At 46.1% G+C, this 25,976-nt stretch overlaps 1 protein-coding gene across 1 annotated transcript in view; it reads right to left on the minus strand.

The window, feature by feature from the left end:
* LOC142574166 (neprilysin-1-like) overlaps positions 1 to 25,976 on the minus strand; it is a 72,386-nt gene that overhangs the window by 39,788 nt on the left and 6,622 nt on the right. The window contains exons 2-3 of the mRNA XM_075683319.1: positions 7,199 to 7,297; positions 4,763 to 5,047 (exon numbers count right to left, since the gene is read on the minus strand). Of these exons, the coding sequence (XP_075539434.1) occupies positions 4,763 to 5,047; positions 7,199 to 7,247 (334 nt within the window). The 5' untranslated portion in view covers positions 7,248 to 7,297. The remainder of the gene's footprint in view (positions 1 to 4,762; positions 5,048 to 7,198; positions 7,298 to 25,976) is intronic.

Here is a 25,976-nt window from a genome sequence, read left to right on the forward strand (position 1 = left end):
GTACAGTTCATTCATCAATTAACTGATGTATATATAGGAGAAATAAAAAACGCATGGTAATTATATGAAGGGACTCGGCTTTTATGAAGCACCACCAATCGTTTTAAAACGGAGACAAACCTTAGGTGCGCAAGTTAGTGCACGGCTTCCGATACTTGACACTCTGTCTGAGAGGTTATCTGTGTCGAACGCAAGGAGTCGGAAAAATTATGTTTAAAGACGTTACAAAAGTGAAGGGATTTAAAGAGATTTACGTAGCATTATTGTCTAATTATCAATTATTCTCACAGTCGCGTGCCTTTCATACGTCACGATAAGCGCAGCCATCACGCTAGCTTATGCGGGCATGTGCCAGCTTGTGTTCCTGAGCTGGCGCTGACCCGTGCTTTTCTATGCCGTGCTCCCTGAAGGGCTGCAAAAGATAGCAAGATAGCACCAGCCTTTCAGTTCTCACAACGAACCACTTCTAGGTTGTGGTGCTGATGCTGCGACACATCATTTCTTATTCTCGCCACGTGTGCAGTGGTGTCCGTTCGTCAGCAGGTAGTGCGTGCTTTTCAAGGTATGTCGGCGGTTTGTTCTGGTACTTCTTTTATGCCGGTAATGAGGGCTTAGCATGCGCCGGAAAAGCTGTTGCATAACGCAAACGCACAAAGGTTGCGGTAGTGTCCGTCAAGGCATGTCGGCCATGTTTCTTCTCGCAATATTATTGAACTGAGCTAGTTTGGACAGCTGAACTACAACCCGAAACAAATAGTGATAGACAAGCGACCTTGTTGTCAGTCTCCCTTTGTCTCGTGTTTGTTCGCAGGTTTTGTGCACAACGGCACAATGGTTTCAGTGGTTCTGGCACACGATTTCGATAGTGGTGCTCGATGTTGTGAAGTAGTCACTGTTCATGCATTGGTTTTGTTCTGTCTGCCGCTGGAGGTCTTGTGTTATAAAGGCTGTCTGTAGAGCTACGTAATATGTTGCACGCTTTGTTACTCCTGTGTACGTTTACATAGCTCCTGTGTATATCGTGCACTATTACATGCTTGTATCATTTGTAGACACGAGCCATGTACTTTCAAGTGCTCTTGAAGAGGCAATCTTTTTGCACATTATATAAAACTTCGCTGTGCCATACTGCTTCGCAAGGACAAATTTCAATATCAGTGGTACTATTTAAGCAGATGCCTTAGATCTGTCCCCATGATGAAGGAGATGCTATAGGTGTCCATTTCTACTCTGGGATTTTAACCAAATCACTGAATTGATAGAAATTGAAAATCGGTTACTTTAGGTGTTTTAGGCTACTTTGTACGTCTTACCGCCTCATTCGAAAATATGCCTTAACTTCAAGCCCACACTTGATTTGGTCAAGATAAAGCCTGACGCGAACGCGCCCAAGTAAAGGCAATGAGTGTCGTCCACACTTTCGCGCCTGTTATAGTGGCAAAATGAAGCGTGGGCTTAAAGTAAGGGTGAATATCTGAATTCGGGGTAAATAATAGGCGATGTGCTTGGATATCTGGAAGGATTCTGTCCTTTTTTTCATGTTTAGGATGCTCAAGTCCGCCAGCGAGAGAGTGGTCTGCCAAGTAAGATTTGCCCTCCAGCCCCGCATAGCATCGTACCGTTTGCCTTAAGGAGTGCTGATAAATTTCTTCCTCTTTTAAACCCGTAGCGGTATAACTTCTAATAACGGTAATAACTACAAGACCAAACCTATGATCAGCGCACAAAAATAATGTTTCCTTTGAAGTGGCAAGCTTAAGATGAACACTCACTGTAACATGTTTCTTTGGTGGTACTGCTGCGAGGGCCAATGCAATTAACCACTGCAGGTATGAGGTCAGTGAACACCAACCAGATAACGCTACGGAGATGTAGAAGTAGCAGCTCGCTACGGCATTAGCTGAATCAATGCTTTGACCTTTCGTGGTACCTGATTGCATTATAAGTAATGCTGTATGTTGCCAAAATTGTGAAAAATGTAATGGCGCTATAACGTAAAACTATTCCAAACTTTTCTATTCCAATTCTGCTACCAGGCCTCCACGATTGGTCAAAAACTTTTTTTGACCACCCCCACTTCACCCGTCTGTCACGCGACGTCACGAAAACCGCGATAGGTCCCCATCTGATATGATGTGTACACACTGATTATGCATGATTTGACAGAAAAACGAAAAACAGTTATTTCTGATTCGACCCCTTTTCGCCATTAGCCCTCGGCTATTGGTAAAGAGCTTTAGGGTTGCACCCACTTCACCTGCCTGTCACGCGACGTCAAAAAACCGCACAAACTCACCGCGTCAAAGTGACGTGTACGCGATAAAGATGCATTAGTATGCCGAACAAAACTGAATTTTCTTCGGAATAGCCACAGGCTGCCCCGTTCCGAAAGGAATAAAAGATGGCTGCCGCCGATCGCTGAGACGCTGGCTACTCGCACCTGCCGGAGAGCATGGGTGTATTTGCGTATAATAAAACTTCTTTCGTGGCCGCGTAACGTTTTCAAGCACTTTCGGCACGTTTACCACCTAACTCTGCCAACTCTTTTTTGCTGAGGGTCAGTTTTAGCGTCATTCTTAAGCTTCCGTTGCATGCCGCCGCGATTTTCGACCAGCCACCAGAAGCTAAGTAAGGGAAAGCCGACCAATCGCAGACGCTGGCACCACCCTGTTCATCCGGTTATCAATTTTCAGTGCACTGGCTCTGCCCCAGCGGATCCCTCTCCACTTGAGCGTTCTCCTCGCCTCCTGTCAGCCAATTAGATACGACAAGCCGCTCAGTGTAGGCAATGTTATTCGTTTTTCAAGCAAACAAAAGTGACCTCCCATGAACGAGGAGAGTGTTTGATTCGTCTGTACAGACAACCCTGTAGGTGACCACCTGGTGCTTGCGTCGGTGGTTACGCAAATTTGACGTCAGGAGATTGGAATAGAAACATATTGGAATAGTTTTACGTTATAGGGCCCTAGGATGCTGTTACGCGGTGTCAGGCTGAGTGTACAGAATGCATTGATACGGTTTAAAAGGAAAGGGCTGATTTGATACTGCTACGAGTGGCTCAGCAGTCTCAGCAGCATGGTGTGACCTGGTGCCACTGCATTTGGTTGACTACTGCATACCAAGTGTGCTGTAGTACCAGGTAACCACAAACCGCAATGACATTGACATTCCTTATGATCAGTGAATCTACACACGAATTGGCTGTAGTCTCACTCGCATGGAACTATGGTATAGTTATTGTATTCGAATAATTTATGGCGCATACCATGGTTGTACTCGGGATGCCTGCTTACATATTTAAGAAAAATTAGGGAAAAATTAAGGTACTTCCTCGTTATAACTGTCTTCATTTCTAAGACTGAGAACAATATATTAAAACTGTATTTATTTATGCAGCACCTGTGTTCCGAATATTTCTCCTTTATGGAAAAGCTAATTTGGCACCCTTTTGCTGCAAGTGGTTACCTGCTTCTCTTACACAATTTATCATTGTGCTAACGTGTTGATGGTTCTCAGATTGTTTTTCCTGTAGGATATATTGCTATTTTGGGCGTTCAGCTGTTGTGCTTCTTTATGTTCCACTACGTTGTTTCTATTCTGTCTTTCTTCCTTTTGCTGAATTCAAGGCTAGCCAAATAGTGCTTTGATGTTTCCGTATGTGAATTCTGCTTTTCTTTTTGTTCAGGAGAATAGCGTATCATAATGTGGCCTCTGTGTCTTAATGCAGCTAACACTGCGTTGTTGCTCACCTAAAAATTGTTTTTGAAAACACAAGTGTTCGTTTTCATGCGTTTATTTTACTCACTTATTTTATTTATCCTTTAGTGTGTTTATGCCTATAGCTCTTATGCAAAAGCGATATTTTCGTATTGGTTCGTGCGAAGTGCTCATTGTGCCTTTCAGAAACCAAGAGATGGCATTACGTTGTATTTTTAGCGTTAAATTTATTTTCTGGAGACAGCTGCAATATGCCAGTGTATTTCGCTGCTAGCATTGTGGACATCATTAAATGCTTGTCAAGCGGTTGATATCAATATGAGGTTCCACAATAAAAAGGCTGGTGGTAACAAGTTGAGCTTTTCTTCGCTTAGTAATAGTGACACTTTGATCTGTTGTTCCGAACGGTCCAGGACTATCAGAGAAGCCACGTACGCCAATAATCAGTGGCTGTAATAGCGTCTCAAGCAGTCCAGGGCAGTCTGGGACAACAAATTGAAGAGGCCCAGTGCATGCATGCATGACAAATAAAAGAAACAGCTAGAAATATACAAGGTGCATCCGATGGATGTGAATGTGGATATCTAGTGGACGTTGCGGATACAGCCATACATAGTAAAATGGATGTCCTATGGACGTAAGTGTGGTTAATATAAATGTACATTAGATCTAGTAAAAATCTATTGGATGTTGTGGACGTCTATTAGATGCTACACATATCCAGCTCTGACATCCCCACAACGCACTACATACACGTTCTGGATGCATTTGTGATTATCCATAGTACATCTACGCAACGTTTTCTGGATAAATCTGGATATCTAACAGACGTACTGAGTGTCCAAAGTGTACCATATTATGTGCGTCTAATGGATGCATCTGGCTATCTGGGAGGTGGCACAAACAATATCCACAAGCAAAATCTTTAAAAGCTCCACGTTCCTCCCTAGATTCTTTCACGACCTTCTGCCTAATGTCTTCTAGCGGTTCGAGTACGTTGGCAATGACCTCATAATAAGTGCACTAGGCAAGGAGTCAAACGCACCCCACTGGAGGTAGGGGCTGACCACAGCCAGCTTCATCGCCTTTCCAACGTGCTCGTAGCAAACGTCTTTGCTTTTCCTGCGGCCAACCAGCAACTCTGGCACCGTGTACTCCATCAGCTGCGTGTAGACGCTCCAAGCCACCAGGTGTCGCAGCCCATCCTGGCCCACGGACGTGTCATTGAGGAGATTCGCGAGCATGTTCACCACGTGGATTTGAAGCACAATGGAGTCCACTGCCCGATAGGTATTGTTGGTGTACTTTGAAAAAAAGTTGCCCCATTGATCTGTTAAACAGAAAGACGCAGGCGCCAACGAACTATAAGTCCTGCAGCACTGTAAGAGTGGCCGATTACTCAATATAACATCATTTTAACCTATTCCTTACGTGAGCAATGTGTTGGTTTGCTCTTTAACACGGCGGTTGCGTGCTTTCGTTTCATAGGTTACGCTAAAGCTAGGTGACAATGAAGAGTAGCTGCAGCTAAAATTCGATGTAGTTTATTCGATATAATGCAGCAATGATCTTAGATCACAATGTGTCCAGTACAGAATGGACACAATAATATTCACTATTACTTTTTAAATGGGACTACCTGGTGCCGTTAAACTGAAATTGCATACCTAAAATGGCTTGTTAATTATAGGAATATCTAGGTTTGCACTTTTGTGCAGTGGAAATCTGCTGCTTTCTTTGCTGATTGGATGCTGGCAGAAAAAGTTTCACTCTCCCGCTCATTCATGTCTGTTTTCTTTTATTCTCCCTGAAAAGCTGTCCTTTCTTAAGAAATGAAGGATAGCTTTGCATTATTGCTATTTGTAGCTGCTTTAGGTGCTCCATACTGTTGTCCGAGAAATTTAGGGCGTCAGCTGGGACTGTTCACAATAGAACCGTCTCACCTCCTGGAGACCAACATTTCAACCCTATATAAATACGTTCACTCAACGAACGCTGCTTTCAATCTCAAACGGATTTTTTGAGCACTGTCTTGAACCACTTTCCGAATATCCAAGTGTCGTATTTGCTACATTCTCCGCTGAAGGCCACATACAGAGAGACTTGGGTACTGTCACACTAAAACTACTTCATAAAGGCTAGTTTTGAAGCAACATATTACAATGAAATTCCTCTATTTCCAAAACGGATGTCAGATTACCTTAAAAAAAGGCCACAATGAATATTATTCAATAAAAGCACGCCGATACATTGCCGTGGCCGCCCCTTACGGCAAAGACATAACTAAAAGCGCTTGCGTAGTCACATTTAAGTGGAAAATAATAAACTACGTGTAGCCAAGGTTATTCCATAGCCTTTCACTGCGGCCTCGCTCACCATGTACTGGGAAGTTGTGAAAAGTTACAGACTAAATGTCAATTTAAAAGTTCTTGCGACCTTCCTGAGGGCTATGTTCTGGGGCTTTTTTTTTCATCTATCTTCTAAGGCGTGACTGCGTACGCTGTACACTTCTTGTTGTTCCTTATTTTTGTGTCTGTAAGTTCCATGTCTCACGTCTCTATACATTTGAGCTATCACCGCGCCTTAAATATAGGTATACTTGTTGTGCCACGTTTTCTTTTTTGCGTATATTTTGTACCACATCTTGGTGTTTACCAGTTGTGTATATCTGTTCTTCTGCGCGGACATCTGAGACGACTGATTCCGATTCATATCTGATCTTTCTAGTTCTAATTGGGCTCTGTATTCTTCTTCTAGTAATTCGAGTGTATTATCAATTGTCTAGATGGCTTATGACTTCGCTTCTACATATCAGTTCCATGTTTTCTAGCACTGTGCTGCTGCCAAAGTTGTTGCAGGAGGTTTGGAACTCCTCAAGAAGTTGGTCGCTGCTTTTCTTTCAACACCGTCCATTTATTTTGTTTGAATGTAAAAATTGTAAGGTTTGGTTTTATTTATTGCGAATATCATGATCTCTACCCAAATTTTTCACTATATCTTTCCGGCGCAGTTTTTTAGGCCTCGGATCAGTCATTGTACTTTATATCTGAGTACAATGGGCGAGCATTCTGCGATCACCAAGACACTAGATCCGGGCTCCTGTTTCTAACTCGTCGACAGTTTCCTTCAAAGTTGTTCGCGCTTTCGATAACACATCACCTAGTTTTTTTCATGTAAGGCTTAAAACTAGGAACTCATGCGTGAGGCAACATGAGCGTCTGTTGAGGAATACGATGAGCGCGGCACTCTGCGTTACATAGCTAGTGCTGCCGCAATGCAGTCCTATTAGTTTCAACCACTTTGCTGTTTCTTTTAACATGAAATCGTTCAACCGTAAAGCCAGAGCAGGGACTCTGTATATTAAACATACCGCTATAACAAACTTCAAAATCTTACATTGGTACAGCGTAAGCCGCATCGTCTTATATATTGAGCCCAACAAACTTGTATCGCACAGAGGTAGCGGCGAAGCTGCACCCACCTGCAGTGACGTATGGGTCTGTATATGCACCCAGCCTACCTATGGCCATTAGCTGGTTGCGGGCATCCCGCAAAATTGTTGTTCTGGCTATGTACACAACTGCAACATGAAAAATACAGAACATTAGCAAATTTAAGCTTTGTGGAATACACAAATAGCTGCATAACTCACACTGGAGTAAATGCAGGGCGCTCTTTCTATAATTCACGCAGCTGCAAAGGAAACAAGCTTTTCTATACGAATGCATGAACGAATTCTGCATTTATAAAAATATAGTAAGCTATATGGCCTGCAGGCGAAGAAGTGCGTCGGGAAGCAAAGGACACGGGAGGGACGCTAAAACAAATAGAATGTTGTCAGCAGTAACCAGACGAAGGCTTCCGTATTGCGTGCGTATTTTCTTAATAATTAGTTCCTAATGCCGAATTATCTACCGTTAGGTTGGTTTATTATTACCGCACATATTTTCACAAAAGATTTCGAAGTCATACAAACATTGATATATTTATCTTCTTTTCTGCCTCCTATATACCTAGATTTTTCGTGATTAAGAATTGCCCGCCAAATGCATTTCGTGTTTGTTTTTTTGTTTTCCTGCCGGAAAGAGGTGTCTTAATTTTTCTGCTGCAGCACCTGCATTCCGATGAGGGTTGAATGCAGCATTAATCGTGTACCTTACTTTCGTTGCATGTTAAAGGGACACTTAACGCAAATACTAAACGCACGCTGGCTGTTAAAATATCATTTCAGAAACCTCTCAGCATCCGTTTCGTGCCATCAAAAGACTAAGTTTATGAGAAAATTGCGTCTGAAGTGACCGCATACCCTTAGCGTTATTAAAATCGCCCACCTCCGAGAGGGGAATGGCGACGTTGCATACGCCATGACCGTCTTTACTGACGTCAGGCATTTAAAAATAAATAAATAAATAACAAAAAATGACACCAAACAGAGGCCGTTACAATTTTCCACGCCAAACTCAGGCGCATGGCCTTGGAGGAACCAAGACAAGGCAGAACGTTGGATTCTTCGTTACAAGTCCCCTTCGTTAAGTGACGTCAACCGTTTGGGCATTTTACTACGTAACATGGACGGGGCATTTTGTCCTACTTTCAGTTTGTCTGAATTTCGTTCAAGAGCAGATGGAGTGCAGCACTACGAGATAACGAAATTGCTATAACGCGAACGAGCAGCAGGCGCGGAGTCGAACAATCGCAAAAGCTTTCGACCGCCCGAGTCATTGTTAAGGGTAACGACAACGAGTTCACTTAAAAAAAAATCCAATTAATCTGGACAAATATTTTCTTGCGTCTTCTGATGCAATGCTAAAATTCTTTTTTTTTATGAGTGATTCAGTACTAGTGGCAGAATTTTAATGAGCGCACCCTACGTTGAGGGGCTAGAGTATGAAAGCCCCAGGAGAGTCGAAATAGTGCCCTGTACTTACCTCAACTTCTTGATTACTAAGGTTCAGTACGCGATAGTGTTGACGCGAAGGTTGTTTCACATGATGCGATTTGCATCGCACCGGAAGTGTGCTTTGGGTCGTACGTGACAAATTGCAGGGGCACACGTAACCCCCCCCCCCCCCTTGCTCCCCGTGCGACAGTGACAAACCGGCTGGTCGAAGATAGCAGAGGGGACGAAAAGAAAACTCCGCCAAGAGCCGCGAGAGCTGTTTCGAGATTTCTTCGTGAAAATGGCGTCTAGTCGCTCAACAAACCCCGAACAGTGCAACTGAGTGGAGACGTGGATTGCGTAAGCGGTACGTACGCTCTTAGTCAAGTCCTGCACAGCGTCCTCTGTATAAGCGGTACTTTCTCGGTTCATCCCAGACCACCGCATATACGCGTTCTTGCGTCACAAAACGCGGCTGACCCGCTGCTCACGGCTGTATGCGTCCTATGAGCAAACGCAACGTTTATATAGACCGTTTTTTTCGTAGGCGCCGCCATATTGTGAACGCAGTGGCGCCGCCTATGAGCAGCGCCATTATACTGGCTTGGGTGAAAGCGGTCTTTGGCATGGCAGGTATATGCTCGGCGGTAGGTTCTGGCATTTGTTTTCGCGGTCGCGTGCTTTAACGTGCGTCTTCTACGTGGTAAGCGGTTCTGTGAGACGTGCTGAAGTGGTTTAAGGCGTCATGGCTGGAATTTCTGCTGGCGTTGAGGTGGACAGAACACGCAACGCGATGTGCGCGCGCATATTTGAGCCTACAATCAGCCTCGGAGATCAATTGTGTATTTCTGAATGTTCCAATCACTAATGTGGCCTTATTGCAGTATTATCCTGTATTTCTAAGCTGCGGTTTAGGAGCCATGAAGCCTACGCGACGATCGCAACAGCGTGAGTACCGTTCTGCTACGATAGGAGCTGTGCTGTTATACTTTGACGACCGTTCAAATTGTCCGCTGCAGGTTACATTGCGTGACTACTTGGTTGGATAGATGAGGTACCCACCCATGAATGAAATAGTTTTGGCTAGTAATGGGATCATACCTTACAGTCTGAATTAGGCTTGTCCAGCAAAGCGACCGTTTACGAACTGCGCGAGCGTCCTGAGCAGTAGTAGGTGCTGGATTACAGATATCTTTGTTCTATATAGAGCACCGTCCAAGCGTACGGCATCAGCTGTTGTATATTTATAAATGTTGTGCGGCGTTAGCCCGTTTTCTCTTGCTTTTGAGAGAAAGAGGATGATAACCGATTTTTTTTTCGCTTGTGTTCGTTTAGTTCTCTACGACACACTCACATGTATTATGGAAATTTTGCGCTCAAAAATAGCCATCGCATTCTTTTGATACGAACCCTCTCAGATACTATGGCTGTATATAGGCCAAAAAAGCAATGCCGAAGCACACAGCTTATATTTGTCTCGTGCTGGCTCATCAGCCGCAGTGATCGCTGTGTTGAGCAGCGCCCTGGGCCTCATGCAGCAAGGCTAGCGTAGACACACGGTAATTTCAAGCATACTAGTCTTGAAATGCGTGAGAACGATGCCAGTGTATCACAAATATTTGATAGTGCCTGCCGCTCAGATGTTTTGTGGTTGGCTTAGGTTGGCCGTGCAGTAGCATGCGCTCTTATGTTTTACTCCCTACGCCAATCAATCATACAGCGAGCTGATTTACCATTTATTGCCGGTAATACAGAGATGCCGGTTTTCTTTGTAGAATTATGATCGATATAAGCAATATAGTAAACAACACATACACGCACCGCGACTGATAATGCGCGTACAACGCGGCTGATTATGCACGTCGCATTTTAGCGCATCCAAGACATGTTTCTGACTACAGTAGTTACCAATGTACCGAAAGGCTTCCCTGACGACCTTACATGAACGAACGTGGCGTAAATTTCACAAAGTAAGGTTTAAAACATCTCGAAATCGTTCCGCAGCACGCGACAGCAATACTTTCAAGCAGCGCCGCGCCGGCTCGCCCAAGCCAGAGAGGAGGAAAGGCCATCCGCACGCCCTATCCTCCTCGCCCGATGAAACGGTCTATAGTCAAGAACAGCACCGCGAGCGGCGCTGCTGCGCTGGCGTTGAGAGCGCCATATGCGGGGCAAAATTCAACTAGCGGGTGGTACACCTCTCCCATGTTGCGTTCGCACCGCCTTGATTGCCTCTTGCACTGCGCGTATTTGGGCACGTTTCTTACCGCGCTCGGTATGTGCCTACGTGCATGTGCGTGGAGGTTTTATTCGAAGGACGATGTACACTCTGCTTCACACTTAGGAGAAAACTCAGAGTGCATTGCATCGTGATGCAGCGAGGGCTTGAGTCAGGTGGCGGTAGCAGCTCGTGCAGGCGCAGGTGCTCGAGGGGCGGGGTTTTGAATGGCGTCGTCTCCTACGGCGGCGCACGCTGGCCGCATTGTCGGGAAGCGTTCTATTACCAGTTGCAGTGCGCCGATCTCATCGTCAATGCATTAAATGAACCGATATCTTTTACTAAGCGTTGTGCGGCATCCACTGATACGCCTCGAGGGTAAGATCATCGCTGAAAGGTGCAGGGCAGTCATAGACGACGTACTGATTCCATACATTCATGACGGCTCGTTCCTTGAAGGTGATTATATATTCTAACACGATAGGCCGCCGATCCACACTGCTTATGTTGTGCAAGAACTGCTGGAAGAGCGCGCCGTCCCTCTCTTCGAGTGGCCACCTCAATCCCCGGGCGCCAACATCATTTAAAATGTCTGGGGCTCGTTTAAAGTATCGCTGCCGCACCATCCCCTCTATCAGTCGCCCGAGGATAGGCTTTTATTCACCATCGTCAGCGACTGAGACGTGCTGCGAATGAACACATCCCTGATCAAGTCACTCTGCACTTCACTGCCTTCCAGGATGAGCGCTGTCATCGCTGCCGCTGGGGACATGACGAGATACTAATTGAATTTCGGAGCGTGACGTGTCCAATTCCCCGCCGGCGGGCAGAGTCTGTCTGGTGTAGTGAATGATTGTCGAGAAAAATGAATTGAAGCTCATTGCCTTAACTTCAAACATTCCTTTAATCGTATCCGCTTGTTTCATCGTATTCGACCCCCATAGTTATCATTGTTGAGTTCCTTGTGTTCCTCTCGAGTCAAATAAACACTGAGCACGTTGCGCGCACATTTTGGTGCGTCTCGTCACTGCTTATTACAGCAGCACACATAGTGAAGAAATATACGTGCACGCGCTCAGTACCACAGCGTTTCAAAAGAACAAACGAAGCATGCTGTCAAGCTTGTGGAACTCCATTATCGCCAATGAAGACTCAGAGTTTGGCGTCGCACAGCGTTTAGTAAAGAATATCAGCTCAGTTCCCGCAGTACCGATGAAATCGGCGCACTGGCCCTGGCAGTAGCACGCTTCCCGACAATGCGACCAGCGCGCGCCGCCGTAGCAGACGACGCAGATCACGACTCTGCCCCTCGAGCGTCTGCGCCTGCTCGAGCTGCCGCCGCCGCACCACTCCATTGCCTGCCGCATCGCGATGCAATACGTTCCGAGTTTTCCCCTAAGTGTTAAACAGACTGTACACGCTTCTATTTGCTCTAAAGAAGATCGGTACTCTTGACGATTATTCCTATGGCTGCAATGCGGCGAAAGGGCAGCGTCTGCCTAGACATGTAAGTGACGCTGTGCAGGTAATTGAAAATGACATCGTATGTGCCGCCGGAAAAATCGTCGGCACATACGATACGGCACGTAGGAGCTAAAGTCATCTTTAGAGTTTCTCAGAAAATGTTTGCTACAAATCCGTGTTGTCTCTGATGGCAACAACGGACTTCCATCGACACTTTGCGGAAATAAACAAAATATATCGCTGCATAGCACAAGTACGACATGCGCACACAACTTTAACTAGTACTTCTCCTACAATATAGAATAGAGGCAGCAATGTAAATAGCTTGGCCATTTGTTAGCAGTACTCAAGGGGCGGAAGTTGAAAGTATTAGTAATCATTTCTGCTTCAGCGATGCCGGCGCGACCAAGATGCGGGCGTGTATCGTCCAGTAATTCGATCGATCGGTGCAGTGGTGATGCAGGAATTAACTCCGGTCATTTTCAATGCATCGTGTACATATTGTCACATAGTGGTGACATCGAAGAACACAGTAGCAACACTGTGACCGGCAAAACTAACTTCTATTCGGTAAACCTGTGCCCACTAAATAGGATACACTTATAGCACAATGATAGCGGCGAAAACGGTCGGAGATCGTCGAAAATCTCATCAGTGGGTCAAGCGCGTCGGCTTTTATACAGCACTTGTCGAACGTTCCGGACTAATGGTTGGGACCCGCATGCCTTCCAGAAAGTTCTAAACCATTCGCGTCACGCGATGAAATCAGATAACACAAGGATCGGCGACAACAGACAGCAGATAGAAGCATCGATAACTTTCCAGAAACTTCGTATACATGCAGGCGCGTACGCACTGTGCGATAACGTTTGTTAGGCGGCGAAACGTGGTCGCCCGATAAAGAAACGTACACGAGTCAATACCCCCTCTTAAAAAGCATCGGCTCGATGCTGCAAATAAACGAAAGTAATAAAAAAGAGCACTCGTAGCAAAGAAAACAACAAAATAAGGAAGTTCGTCAGCGTCCGTAAAAGGGTTTAAGGCGCACCACGTGGACCACTTCAGATCGTGCGCGGCGCCGCTGTGAATACGAAATGCCATTTGGCACGACCTCATAGTCCAGCGCACCAATACGTCGGATGATCTTGTAGGGTCCGAAATAGCGTCGCAATAGTTTCTCACTCAGTCCTCGTCGGCGTATGGCGGTCCATACCCAAACACGGTCGCCGGGATGGTACTCGACGAAGCGTCGTCTGAGGTTGAAGTGTCGGCTGTCGGTACGCTGCTGGTTCTTGATCCGTTGTAGGATTTGTCGGATGATCCCACCGCAGGCACACAGTTGTATGAGTTGTCGGACGACCTCGCCGCTGCCACCAGTTGAAGGGGTTGTAGGTCGTAGAGAGGAACTTGGGAGGAACTAGGTGAACAGGGTTTACTTACAGTGTTCACATTTTAAACAAGTGATAGATTTACACAGTCTAGCGTGACTCCCAAATGGAGCCCGCAAAACGAAGCATGCAGCATGCGAGCACACAGGCTCACGAGTACATTGACGAGCATAGAGCACGACGACGCGCACACTGTAGCAGCGACAAACAGCTTCTTATAAACACTCCGTTCGACGCCATCGTTCGACGTCATCGTAGACGACCCGCCTTTTTGGAGGTGGAGGGCTCACACACACAAGTACGCACTTTAACTGCCCCCCCTCCGAGGGCAGACGACCTTCGCAGCACTTGGAGCTGACCTTCGAAACACTCGGAGCTGACCTTCGCATCGCGGCCGTCGTGGTGTCCAGTGTCTTGCGTCCCCGTAGCCAGCTGGTCACGCCCGACCCCAGCCGGCGCCTTTAGGTTCCACAGCTGCCGTAGTCCGCAGTTTTCTGAAGTAAGTTCATGGTTGGTTAGCGCTGTCCTCGCTGGTTCTCTGTAGGGCGCCCCCACCGCGGGTCGATCGAAGCACGTACAGCGGGCTGAAATAGCTTTCCAGAGCAGTACCCCTGCAGGCCGATCCTAACAGCTCCTCCATGGCCCGGAAAATCTCGCCTGGCCAATGCTGGCAACCGCTGGGCAGGAAGAGAATGGCTGGCGAGCAAGAAGATGGATTTGCTCTATGCAACCCCTGCGCACTTGGAATGCCTTCAATCATCTCACAACAACTGGCACAGAAGAGTCGATCCCGGCAACACAATACCACTCAACGTGCAAACGCCCGGAATCAGCTGTTAACCTACCAGCCTTCCTGTCAAGATTTCAATGCAAGCCACTGAACTGGGAACCCCAAATTTTGCGCCAAAATTTCGTGCCGCCAAAGCAAGCGTTCGCGTTCCCCCTGAGTTTAACTAGATCTGACTGTCGTGCTGCACAAGAGCAAAGGTTTACGCAGAAATAAACCGAAGGCTCTCCAATACCAATACCCAAACATAACTTAAGCAGCCTAACTTCACGAACAGCCTGTTCTTACCTTATCGCAGGGGCGTACTTATCTCACGTACTGTTGCCACTGAACAGTCTGGCCAACTCCACAGGCACGTAATCACAATCGCGCTAGCTTTGTGGTCCCTATTCCGAACACGTGCTTGCGTCGTACGCAAACGTTTCATCGCGCTAACTTTTCGTGTCTTTCTCTAGTCCATACTGGACACGTTCCTTAAACGAACAACTAAACTTGCCTAACGTACGCGCTCTGCAGAACCCTTTAAAAAATTGCGTCTTCTAATAACTCGTTCCACGCACGCTTATTAGAGAAGTCAGAAAACGGCCGCCCTCAACAAACACGAGCAACCCAGTTATAAACATTCTGCTGCCTTCCGTCCGCACAGGACCCGCGCTAATGGAACTACGAACGCCTCCCCGTGCACATGATGCAATAAGTCAAAATCTACGGGCTTCAGCTTAAAAAATTCGAAAACACTCATAAATAAAAGAAAGTTAACTAATACACACGCGCTTTACCATAGACCTCTCAATGATGACTCACACATTCTCAATGACTCACACACACAAAAAAAAGGAAAGCCTATGTACTCATTAACTAACGCCTCGCGAAACTAAACTTTTACCTAAAATGCGTCTTTCAAATCTCGGAGCTTCTCAAACGAAAACACAAACAAAGCTCATACCTTACATATTGAAAGAAATTGTTAGTCCCAAATCGCGAAAATTTCCAAAATGCTCAGAACTAACGAAACAACACGTTTTACTTCTACAGAAGCTCCCTTGGCCTTCCGTTCCAAAGGTTTACGTCTGACTCATACTTTTGAGCCGTACTCGCGGTGGTCGCGGTTCGAAAGCTATTATGGATACCCAGGAACAACAAAAGGGCTGACACGCTATCAGCTCCTCCAAGACGTTACAGTGTCCTGCCGATTTGCGTCCTGGCGCGACGCTTTCATGACGAACTCGACTGAACGCGTAGCGACTCCCTACCACCTCGTCTCGACTTGCAACCTTGCGCTCCTTCGCATTACATGCTGCACTCCGAAAAGAACGACGGAATGACGAGGAACGTAACTGTCCCGTGCCCTTTGTCCGCGTCCGTGCAGAACATGCTTCCCGGTCTCTCTTTGACCGGTGGCTCGAACGTGTTTGATGCGTCAACATCGTCAACGACGACCGCCCTTTTCTTTTCCTCGCGCCCTGGCTTTTTGCGTCTTTCACCGTCTTTGGCTGCGCTACTTTATTTACTGCTTTCTGATCTTTACGGCGCTTCTTTCTACGGCGCTTTCTCTTTGAACTCGCTTTCATGTCGCCTTCTCGTGTCTCAAACCTGGCCGGTACACATTGCGTCGGCCCGGATCGGTCTTTTACCCGCAGAGTCTGAGTGATTTTCATTTAAGTTGACTCTCTCTTTGCCTCGACTGGCGGAAAGCTCAACCGACTCTGGAACAAGTCGAGAAAGACTCGAGCTATGCAACTCGCACTCGGGCGAACTGCCCTCTACTGCATTGCCCAGCTCACGCTGTGCATCGACACACAGCCCGTCGGTCTCGTTCGTTGTCTCACGCGCACAGTCCGAATGATTCCTAATTAAATCATCCCTCTCTTGGCTACCTAAACTGGCGGAGAGCTGCACCGATCCCTCAACAATGCAGTTGTCTTCTCTTGAGCTACGCAGATCGCAATCCTGAGAACTACCCTCAACTGCATCGTCCAGCTCGCACTTCACTTCGGCACGCAGATCTGACCTGACATGGGTGCTCGCGTCTGTCGGGTCAGCAGTACTGTCTACTTCTTTAACAACCTCGCTAACATTACAAGCGACGCACACACGCCGTAACTGTGCCAATTGATTCGCAGATGGCCTAGCTGCCTCTACAGTGCTCTTTTGGCACAGCACCTCGTCGCTCTCACTACGGCCTTTACGGCCTCTGTTGCCACTAAGGCCTCGTTAGCTGCTAGCACTTCGAGTTCACCTATGAACGTGCTGCTACTCTCACAGGTACTACTCCTTCTCTCGGCTTGTTGACTTTGCTCTATTAACTGCTCAAAACTTTCAATCTCTTTGTTCAGTGCATCAATGTACTGCCTCGTTACTTCTGTGAGGTCTTTCTCCTGCGAAATGCTTTTCAGTTCCTGCCTAGCTTTTACCTGTTCTTGCCTAAATTCTTCCTGTTCTTGCCTAATTGCTTCCTGTTCCCGTTATTTTCTCACGTTGCAGGCTGACGTTCCAGCTCGACCTCCTCCTTAAGAGGAATCTTTAGCTCGGGTGTTCGCATCTAAATACATGTACAGGGAGAATTGGTTTTCTCGGCAACCACTGCACCAAATTTCACGAGGTTTGTTGCATTTAAAGAAAAAGCTTAAATTCTAGTAATTTTTTGTTTTGGATTTACTATTTAGACTGTCACTTCTTTCTTAAATATTGGCATGAATCGGAAATTTTCAGAAAACGAGATTATCAAGTTTAAAACTCAACAGGAAAAAATGATATCGAAATTCTGTGAATTGGAACTAATAGTATGTCTACATCGGAAAAAATTCTTTTCTTATACATGATTCTTAAAAAAATATTGTATTATGGAAATACGGCTTTTGCAGAACCCTAGAACACAACGTAATCAATTCACGTAAGGTACCTATTGATGTACAAAATTTGTCTGCTTTGACTGTTTTAACCAATGCCGTTTACAGAACCGCAATACCTGTTCTTGATGCATAGCTTTTGATTTGTAAACGTTATGCTACTACATTTTTCGAAATTTCAAGTTTTTCAAAATATTTTAAACAAAATTCAGACCCTAAATCGAAATTCCTTTTCCAACAGACACTAGAATTTAACTTTCTCTCTCAAATGCAAGAAATTTCATTAAATGCGATCCTGGGGTTATCTCAGAATAGTGTTTCTGCGTGTTACATGTATTTGAATGGGCCACGACGGAGTTGGGCCCGAGCTAAAGCTTCCTCTTAAACAATTTGTCGAGGGATCAAATACATTAATTCATGGATCAAATACATACTGCATTTTCATTGCCAAAGATGCTGCAAACGATTTCTTGAAGGCTACGCACTGTCAAAGCAAGTAAAATATGTATTTTTCCATGAAAGAATATACTCGTATGTTCAAAAAATTCTGCCCAATATAAGTGATATGAACGCTTCCATATATTTTGTCTATTTAAGAAGTACAGAAAATATGACATGAACTTTAGAACTATATCAGTTCGAAAGCAGCAAAGCAGTGCATGCTGCTGATATAATAAATGTAAAGGCCATGAAATGAACAAGTTGAGGAGAAATATGTTAATGAAGCTTTGTCGTTCAAGAACTTTGTTTACATCCTTGTACATATTCAACGGCCAATAAAATTTCTCAGCGACGCTGTCATTTGCTCCAATATATTACGCAGGAGCACTTGTCACCGGTCGTGTATCGTAAGTAATTGCACCGAAATTATAGTAGCAACATAGCAGGAGTTTTTCAATATATACGAGGGCCAGTCAAATGAAACTGAGTCAATGCGAACATATGACAAACGCGGTACTTTATTCAAATTAGTCTCCATAAACAATTAGACGTTTGTCCTATTGACCAACGAGTCGCGTGATTCCCGTCTCGTAAAACTCCTTGGGTTGCTGCTTCAAAAAGTCTGCAACTGACTCTTTCACGTCATCGTCCGACACGAATCTGGTTCCCTCGAGCTGTTTTTTCCGTTGCCCCAAGATGTGAAAGTGGCAAGGCGACAGGTCTCAGCTGTATGGCGGATGTTGCAGCGTTTGCCACTTTAACATTGCCAGTTTTGTATTAACCATATCCGTGACGTGGGGAGGGGCATTGCCGTGGAACAAGATGGCCCCATTCGACGTCGATGACCCCTTTTTCGACGTCCTTTGTTCTTGACTGCGACACGTAACCGATCCGGCGTTTCACAATATCGGAAACAATTGATACTCTCTCAATATTTGGTAAATTCTATCAGTAATGGCCCCTGAAGATCTAAAAAGAAGTCAACAACACCTTTCCGGCGGAAATGACGGCCTTTGCTTTATTTGGGGGTAGTGAATTCGACTGTTTCCACTGTAAGCTTTGCCGTCCTCTTTCATGCTCGTAGTAGTAGTGGCACCATGGTTCGTCGCCGATGAAAATTGTAGACAAGAAGTCGTCACTCTCATTGTCATACCAGATGAAATGAGTCAAGGCAGTGCCAAAATTTTCCGTCTTCTGGCGTTGGTTGAAAATCTTGGGCATCCATTGCGCACACAAGAGCCGATAACCGAGATGTTCATGAATTATGGTGTGAACAGAAGCGCGGTTGATGTTCGCACGCTCTGCCAGTTCATCGATGCTTATCCTCCATTCTTGTCTAATCAGCTCATAAACTTTTGCAATTGTCTTAGGGGTGATTGCACGGTGACAGCCCGGTCTTGGATCGCCTTTGACACTTTCACGCTTTCTTTGAACCGTTTGCTCCAACACTTCACCGTGGCCACTGAAATGCAATGTTCAACGTACACGGCAGCTCTACGACAACTAATTTCTTTTAAGGAAACATCTTCAGCTGTCAAAAACCTCACAACACCACGCTGCTCAACTTCTGGAGCGTCCATTACGTCACGCAACCATGCTCAACCCAGTGTACGAGAGCATTAGAAAACATTTATCCTCCCACCTGCATGTCACTTTTGTAAATGGGATATCATAAGAAGCCAACAAACACTGACACCAAGGAGAACATAGGGAAAATCACTTGTGCTTAATAAATGAAATAAAGAAACGATAAATTATAGGAAATTAAAGAGGATGAAAAAAACAACTTGTCGCAGGTGGGAACCGAACCCAAAACCTTCGCATTTCGCGTGCGATGCTCTCCCAATTTAGCTACCGCGGCGCCATTTCCCCATCCAATTTCTTGGGTATTTATGTGTCGTAGTAGAAACCTGGGAGTGTTAGCCAGCGCCACCACTCACAGACCTTGGCGGCGGACGCGGAACGTCTTTTTTGCCGCAGCCGTCACGAGAACGTGATGTTTTTCGGTGAAGGCAACTGGTTAATAAACCCACACATGGTAACTGAAGGCATCAATGTTGCTGGATTCGAGACCCTCCTTATGTAATAAACGAGAAGAAAGGGGGCTAACCGAGGGGCCCGATTTTTATAAGTCATAACATAAGAAGCCATAAGAAGACAAGAAAAAGCGGGCACGTCCTGTGTTACTGGGGCTTAGCGGAGAGGCGAGAACTAGGAGTCGGATTCCTGGTTAATAAGAATATAGCTGGTAACATACAGGAATTCTATAGCATTAACGAGAGGGTGGCATGTCTTGTTGTGAAACTTAATAAGAGGTACAAAATGAAGATTGTACAAATCTACGCCCCTACATCCAGTCATGATGACCAGGAAGTCGAAAGCTTCTATGAAGACGTGGAATCGGCGATGGGTAAAGTCAAAACAAATTACACTATACTGATGGGTTGACTTCAATGCCAAGGTAGGCAAGAAGCAGGCTGGAGACAAGGCAGTGGGGGAATATGGCATAGGCACTAGGAATAGCGGGGGAGAGTTATTAGCAGAGTTTGCGGAACAGAATAATATGCGGATAATGAATACCTTCTTCCGCAAGCGGGATAGCCGAAAGTGGACATGAAGGAGCCCGAACGGCGAGACTAGAAATGAAATAGACTTCATAGTGTGCGCTAACCCTGGTATCATACAAGGTGTGGACGTGCTCAGCAAGGTGCGCTGCAGTGACCATAGGGTGGTAAGAACTCGAATTAGCCTAGACCTGAGGAGGGAACTGAAGAAACTCGTACGTAAGAAGCCAATCAATGAGTTAGCGGTAAGAGGCAAAATAGGGAAATTCCAGATCAAGCTACAGAACAGGTATTCGGCTTTAACTCAGGAAGAGGACCTTAGTGTTGAAGCAATGAACGACAGTTTTGTGGGCATCACTAAGGAGTTTGCAATAGAAGTCGGTGGTAACTCCGTTAGATAGGATACCAGTAGGCTATGGCAGGAAACGAAAGATCTGATCATGAAGTGCCCCCCCCCCCCAATGTATGAAAGCCTCTAACTTTACATCTACAATAGAACTCGCAGAACTTTCGAAGTTAATCAACAAGCGTATGACAGCTGACATAAGGAAGTATAATATGGATAGAATTGAACATGCTTTCAGGAACGGAAGAACCCTAAAAGCAGTGAAGAAATAACTAGGAATTGGCAAGAATCAGATGTATGCGTTAAGAGACAAAGCCGGCAATATCATTACTAATATGGATGAGATCGTTCAAGTGGCTGAGGAGTTCTATAGAGATTTATACAGTACCAGTGGCACCCACGACGATAATGGAAGAGAGAATAGTTTAGAGGAATTCGAACTCCCACAGGTAACGCCGGAAGAAGTAAAGAAACCCTTGGGAGCTATGCAAAGAGAGAGGGCAGCTGGGGACGATCAACTAACAGCACATTTGTTGAAGGTAGATTGGCAGATTGTTCTAGAGAAACTGGCTACCCTGTATACGCAATGCCTCATGACTTCGAGCGTACCAGAATCTTGGAAAACCGCTGACATAATTCTAATCCATAAGAAAGGGGACGCCAAAGACTTGAAAAATTATAGTCCGATCACATTACTGTCCCTTGCGTACAAAGTATTTACTAAGGTAATTGCAAATGGAATCAGGAACACCTTCCGTCAACCAAAGGACCAGGCAGGATTCCGTAAAGGCTACTCAACAATATACCATATTCACACTATTAATCAGGTGATAGAAAAATGTGCGGAATATAGCCAACCTTTATATATAGTTTTCATTTATTACGAGAAAGCATTTGATGCAGTCGAAACCTCAGCAGTCATGGAGGCTTTGCGGAATCAGGGTGTAGACGAGCCGTATGTAAAAATACTGAAAGATATCTATAGCGGCTCCACAGCCACTGTAGTCCTCCATAAAGAAAGCAACAAAATCCCAATAAAGAAAGGCGTCAGGTAGGGAGATACGATCTCTCCAATGCTATTCACAGCGTGTTTACAGGAGGTATTCAGAGACCTGGATTGGGAAGAATTGGGGATAAGAGTTAATGGAGAATAGCTTAGTAACTTGCGATTCGCTGATGATATTGCCTTGCTTAGTAACTCAGGGGACCAATTGCAATGCATGCTCACTGACCTGAAGACGCAAAGCGGAAGGGTGGGTCTGAAAATTAACTTGCAGAAAAGTATAGTAATGTTTAACCGTCTCGGAAGAGAACAGCAGTTTACGATATGTAGTGAGGCACTGGAAGTGGTAAGGGAATACATCTACTTATAGGACAGGTAGTGACTGCGGATCCGGATCATGAGACTAAAATAATCAGACGAATTAGAATGGGCTGGGGTGCGTTTGGCAGGCATTCTCAGATTATGAACAGCAGGTTGCCATTATCCCTTAAGAGAAATGTTTATAACAGCTGTGTCTTACCAGTGCTCACGTACTGGGCAGAAACCTGCAGGCTTACGAAAAGGGTTCTACTTAAATTGAGGACGACGCAACGAGCTATGGAACGAAGAATGATAGGTGTATAATTAAGGGATAAGAAAAGAGCTGATTGGGTGAGGGAACAAACTCGAGTTAATATCTTAGTTGAAATCAAGAAAGAAAATGGGCATGGGCAGGACACGTAATTAGGAGGGAAGATAACCGACGGTCATTAAGAGTTACGGAATGGATTCCAAGGGAAGGGAAGTGTAGCAGAGGGCGGCAGAAAGTTAGGTGGGCGGATGAGATTAAGAAATTTGCAGGAACAACATGGCCACAATTAGTACATGACCGGGGTTGTTGCAGAAGTATGGGAGAGTCCTTTGCCCTGCAGTGGGCGTAACTAGGCTGATGATGATGATGATGATGAAGAAGCCAGGACATTTGGCACCATTTTTGGTATATACAAATGCGAAGATGCACTGCAGCTTGATAAAGGGCAAAAAAGTGTAACTGGAAACAAAGGTCACTGAACCTATACACAAAACCTCGCAACAAGATATTTAAACATAAGTATAAGTCTCCAATTAAGCTGCGTATCTAAGAAAAAGCCACCGTTATAATGTGTCAAACAAGGCAAATAAACATGTTGCGCAATCACAGATTCACAGATCACCGAACCATATTGATGAACTATAGCGTGTGACCGAAGGCGGCGCGCTTGCTCCCCGCTTTTCTCCTTTGCGCACACAAGACTGAGCCACCATCGTCTGCTCACCCATTCCAACCCCTCCCCCCTACGCTTTTCCTCGCACATACACCATGCGATGCGCGGTCACGATGTTATCACCGTTGGACTTTATACGAAACACGAGGGCGACGGCGACGGCAGGAATTCGCCTGGAGTGTCCATATAGTTGCTATCGTAATAATGTAATAAGAACATCCGGCAACTGAAGCGTCCCGTGGCCCAATAATTTCCGCAAGAGAAGTAACAAAATAGGACTTTCACCATGCGGCAATACGCTGCGCCACAACAATGTGTTTTTTTTTCCTTTTGAGGGGCGAAGCCACCGATACGAACAAACGCAAAGGAAAGTATGTTGGCCACAATCGAATGCCTACATTGTGCACCCAACGTTTCTACCTTAGGAATATTGAAGAAAACGTCCACTGAGAACCATACGCATACTTCTCAGTATCCTACACCGGTGAGACAAGACTCCGGAGAGGTTGCGCTCAAGCGAACGCGGTGCAATCCGTCGACTCCCCACAGTGATGGCGGCGAGCGACCATTGTTTATTTTTCTAGTCTGCTAGCCAGAAAGTGTCCAAAACTGTGGAAGGCGAAAATCCACTCGGCCAGAGAAAACCGAACGCGCACCGAAGTGCGCCGCGCGGTGGTCGGGGCAGCCCCAGAAACATGCATGCACTCTGGCTGGCTCTGGCAGCCCGCGGGTAGGGTAGCGAGAATTTAAAAAAATGAAGAGGGGGGGGGGGTCTCAATGTGTCTCGCAAATAAAAGTCAAAGTAAAAAAAAAATACGAACATAATTACCTTGGCTGGCCTTGGTTTCTTGACGTGGACGCTTTGGCGTAGGTAAAAAAAAATGTTCATTTTTTTATGTGACGTGACGGCACAAAGGAACCACCACAGCGTTTCGTCTTATCGGACCTCGCTGCGCGCTTTGTCAACTTGTCTGATAGTGTGCTGATTTGGCTTGTCTCGTTCTATGTTCCGATGTAAGACGTAAAGTCAATAAAATTTTGGTGTCAAACCTTCATAAGAACATTAAACCTACAAAATTCCGCAATTGAAAATCTAAAGCCCAACTTTGGAAATGTCAACGCGTCTTTCACATCAAAAATTAATGAGAATTCTATACCAATGAAGTTTCAGAATTGACATCCAGGCGCTCCGTAGATTCCGCGGCCTTCGCGATATGCCGCGACGAGCCCGCTCGCCAACAAAATGCCCTTGACATTTTGTGCTCGGATAGGGCTCCTTTCGTTATGCGACTCCAGGTGCAGGGGCGTCACCGCGAAATCCAGCTCCAGTTCGCAATGTTTGCGGTGAAATGTCTTTTTGAGCGTGAAAAATACATTATAGACAAAATCGAGAATGATTTCCGGCGCCGGGGGTTGCTTTGGTCGGCGGTGCATGGACAGCACGAAAAAATTTCGGAGGGGGGGGGGCTGTAGCCCCATAAGCCGCCCCCCCCCCCTGGCTACGCCCTTGCTCCGCAGTTCTCTCAAGTAAGTTCATGGTTGGTTAGCGCTGTTCTTGCTGAATCTCTGTAGGGCGCCCCCACCGCGCGTCGATCGAAGCCCGTGCAGCGGGCTGAAATATCTTTGCAGAGCAGTACCCCTGCAGGCCGATCCTCACACCGTAGGCGGGCGAGCTGTAGAGCTTCTTCGGCGCGCTGGAGATAGGTAGCGATGTCAAGATTTTCCTCGTCAGTGACATGTGGCAGCATGGCGTCGAGCGTCGTCGTCGGGTTCCTGCCGTAAACCAGCTTAAATGGCGTTATCTGTGTTGTTTCTTGCACAGCCTTGTTGTAAGCGAATGTTACCTACGGCAGGACCACATTCCACGTCTTGTGCTCGACGTCGACATACATTGCTAGCATGTCGGCGAGGGTCTTGTTCAGGTGCTCCGTGAGACCATTCGTCTGCGGATGGTAGGCAGTTGTCCTGCTGTCGCTTGTCTGGCTGTATTGCAGAATGGCTTGGGTGAGCTCTGCTGTTTTAAAGCCGTTCCTCTGTCGGTGATGAGAACTTCTGGAGCACCATGTCCGAGCAGGATTTTCTCGACGTAAAATTTCGCCACTTCAGCTGCGCTGCCTTTCGGTAGAGCTTTAGTTTCAGCGAAGCGGGTGAGATAGTCCGCCGCCACAACGATCCACTTATTTCTGGAAGTTGATGTCGGAAGCGGCCCCAACAAGTCCATCCCGATCTGCTGAAAAGGTAGGTAAGGAGGCTTGATCGGCTGTAGTAATACCGCTGGCCTTGTCGGTGGTGTCTTGCGTCGCTGACAGTCTCGGCATGTCTTGACGTAACGGGCGACATCGGCGGTTACGTGCGACCAGTAATACCTTTCTTGTATCCTCGATTACGTCCGGGAGAAACCGAGGTGCCCAGTGGTCGGATCGTCAAGTAGGACTTGCAGTACTTCTGGACGCAACGCCGACAGAACAACAAGAACGTAGTTGGCGCGGACTGGTGAGAAGTTCTTCACGGGTAGGTTGTTTTGAAGCGTGAACGAAGACAATCCACATTTAAATGCCCTAATACTCAACTAGGGCTTTTAGCTCGGGGCCTCCTCATTGCTGTTCGGCGAAGTCTTTCGCGTTTATTATTCCACGGAAGGCGTCGTCATCCTCGTCATCTTGCTGCGGCGGGTCAATGGGGGCGCGTGATAGGCAAACGGCATCTGAGTGTTTTCGTCCGGACTTGTAGGTTACAGTGATGTCGTACTCGTGTAGTCTGAGGCTCCACCGTGCCAGCCGTCCTGAAGGGTCCTTTAAGTTAGCTAACCAACACAACGCGTGATGGTCGCTGACCACTTTGAATGGCCTCCCATATAGGTAAAGGTGGAATTTTGCTGTTGCTCAAATGATGGCGAGGCATTACTTTTCAGTCGTAGTATAATTGCCTTTCACCAGCCCTTCAAGTCAATATCACCCATTCAAGTCCGTTTTTCCTCTTGACTAGGACGGCACCGAGGCCTAGGCTACTGGCGTCAGTGTGATTTCGGTATCACCGTTCTCGTCGAAGTGTGCAAGTACTGACGGCGACTGCATGC

This window comes from Dermacentor variabilis, chromosome 3, assembly GCF_050947875.1.
Source record: "Dermacentor variabilis isolate Ectoservices chromosome 3, ASM5094787v1, whole genome shotgun sequence".
In the NCBI taxonomy this organism is placed as follows: domain Eukaryota; kingdom Metazoa; phylum Arthropoda; class Arachnida; order Ixodida; family Ixodidae; genus Dermacentor; species Dermacentor variabilis.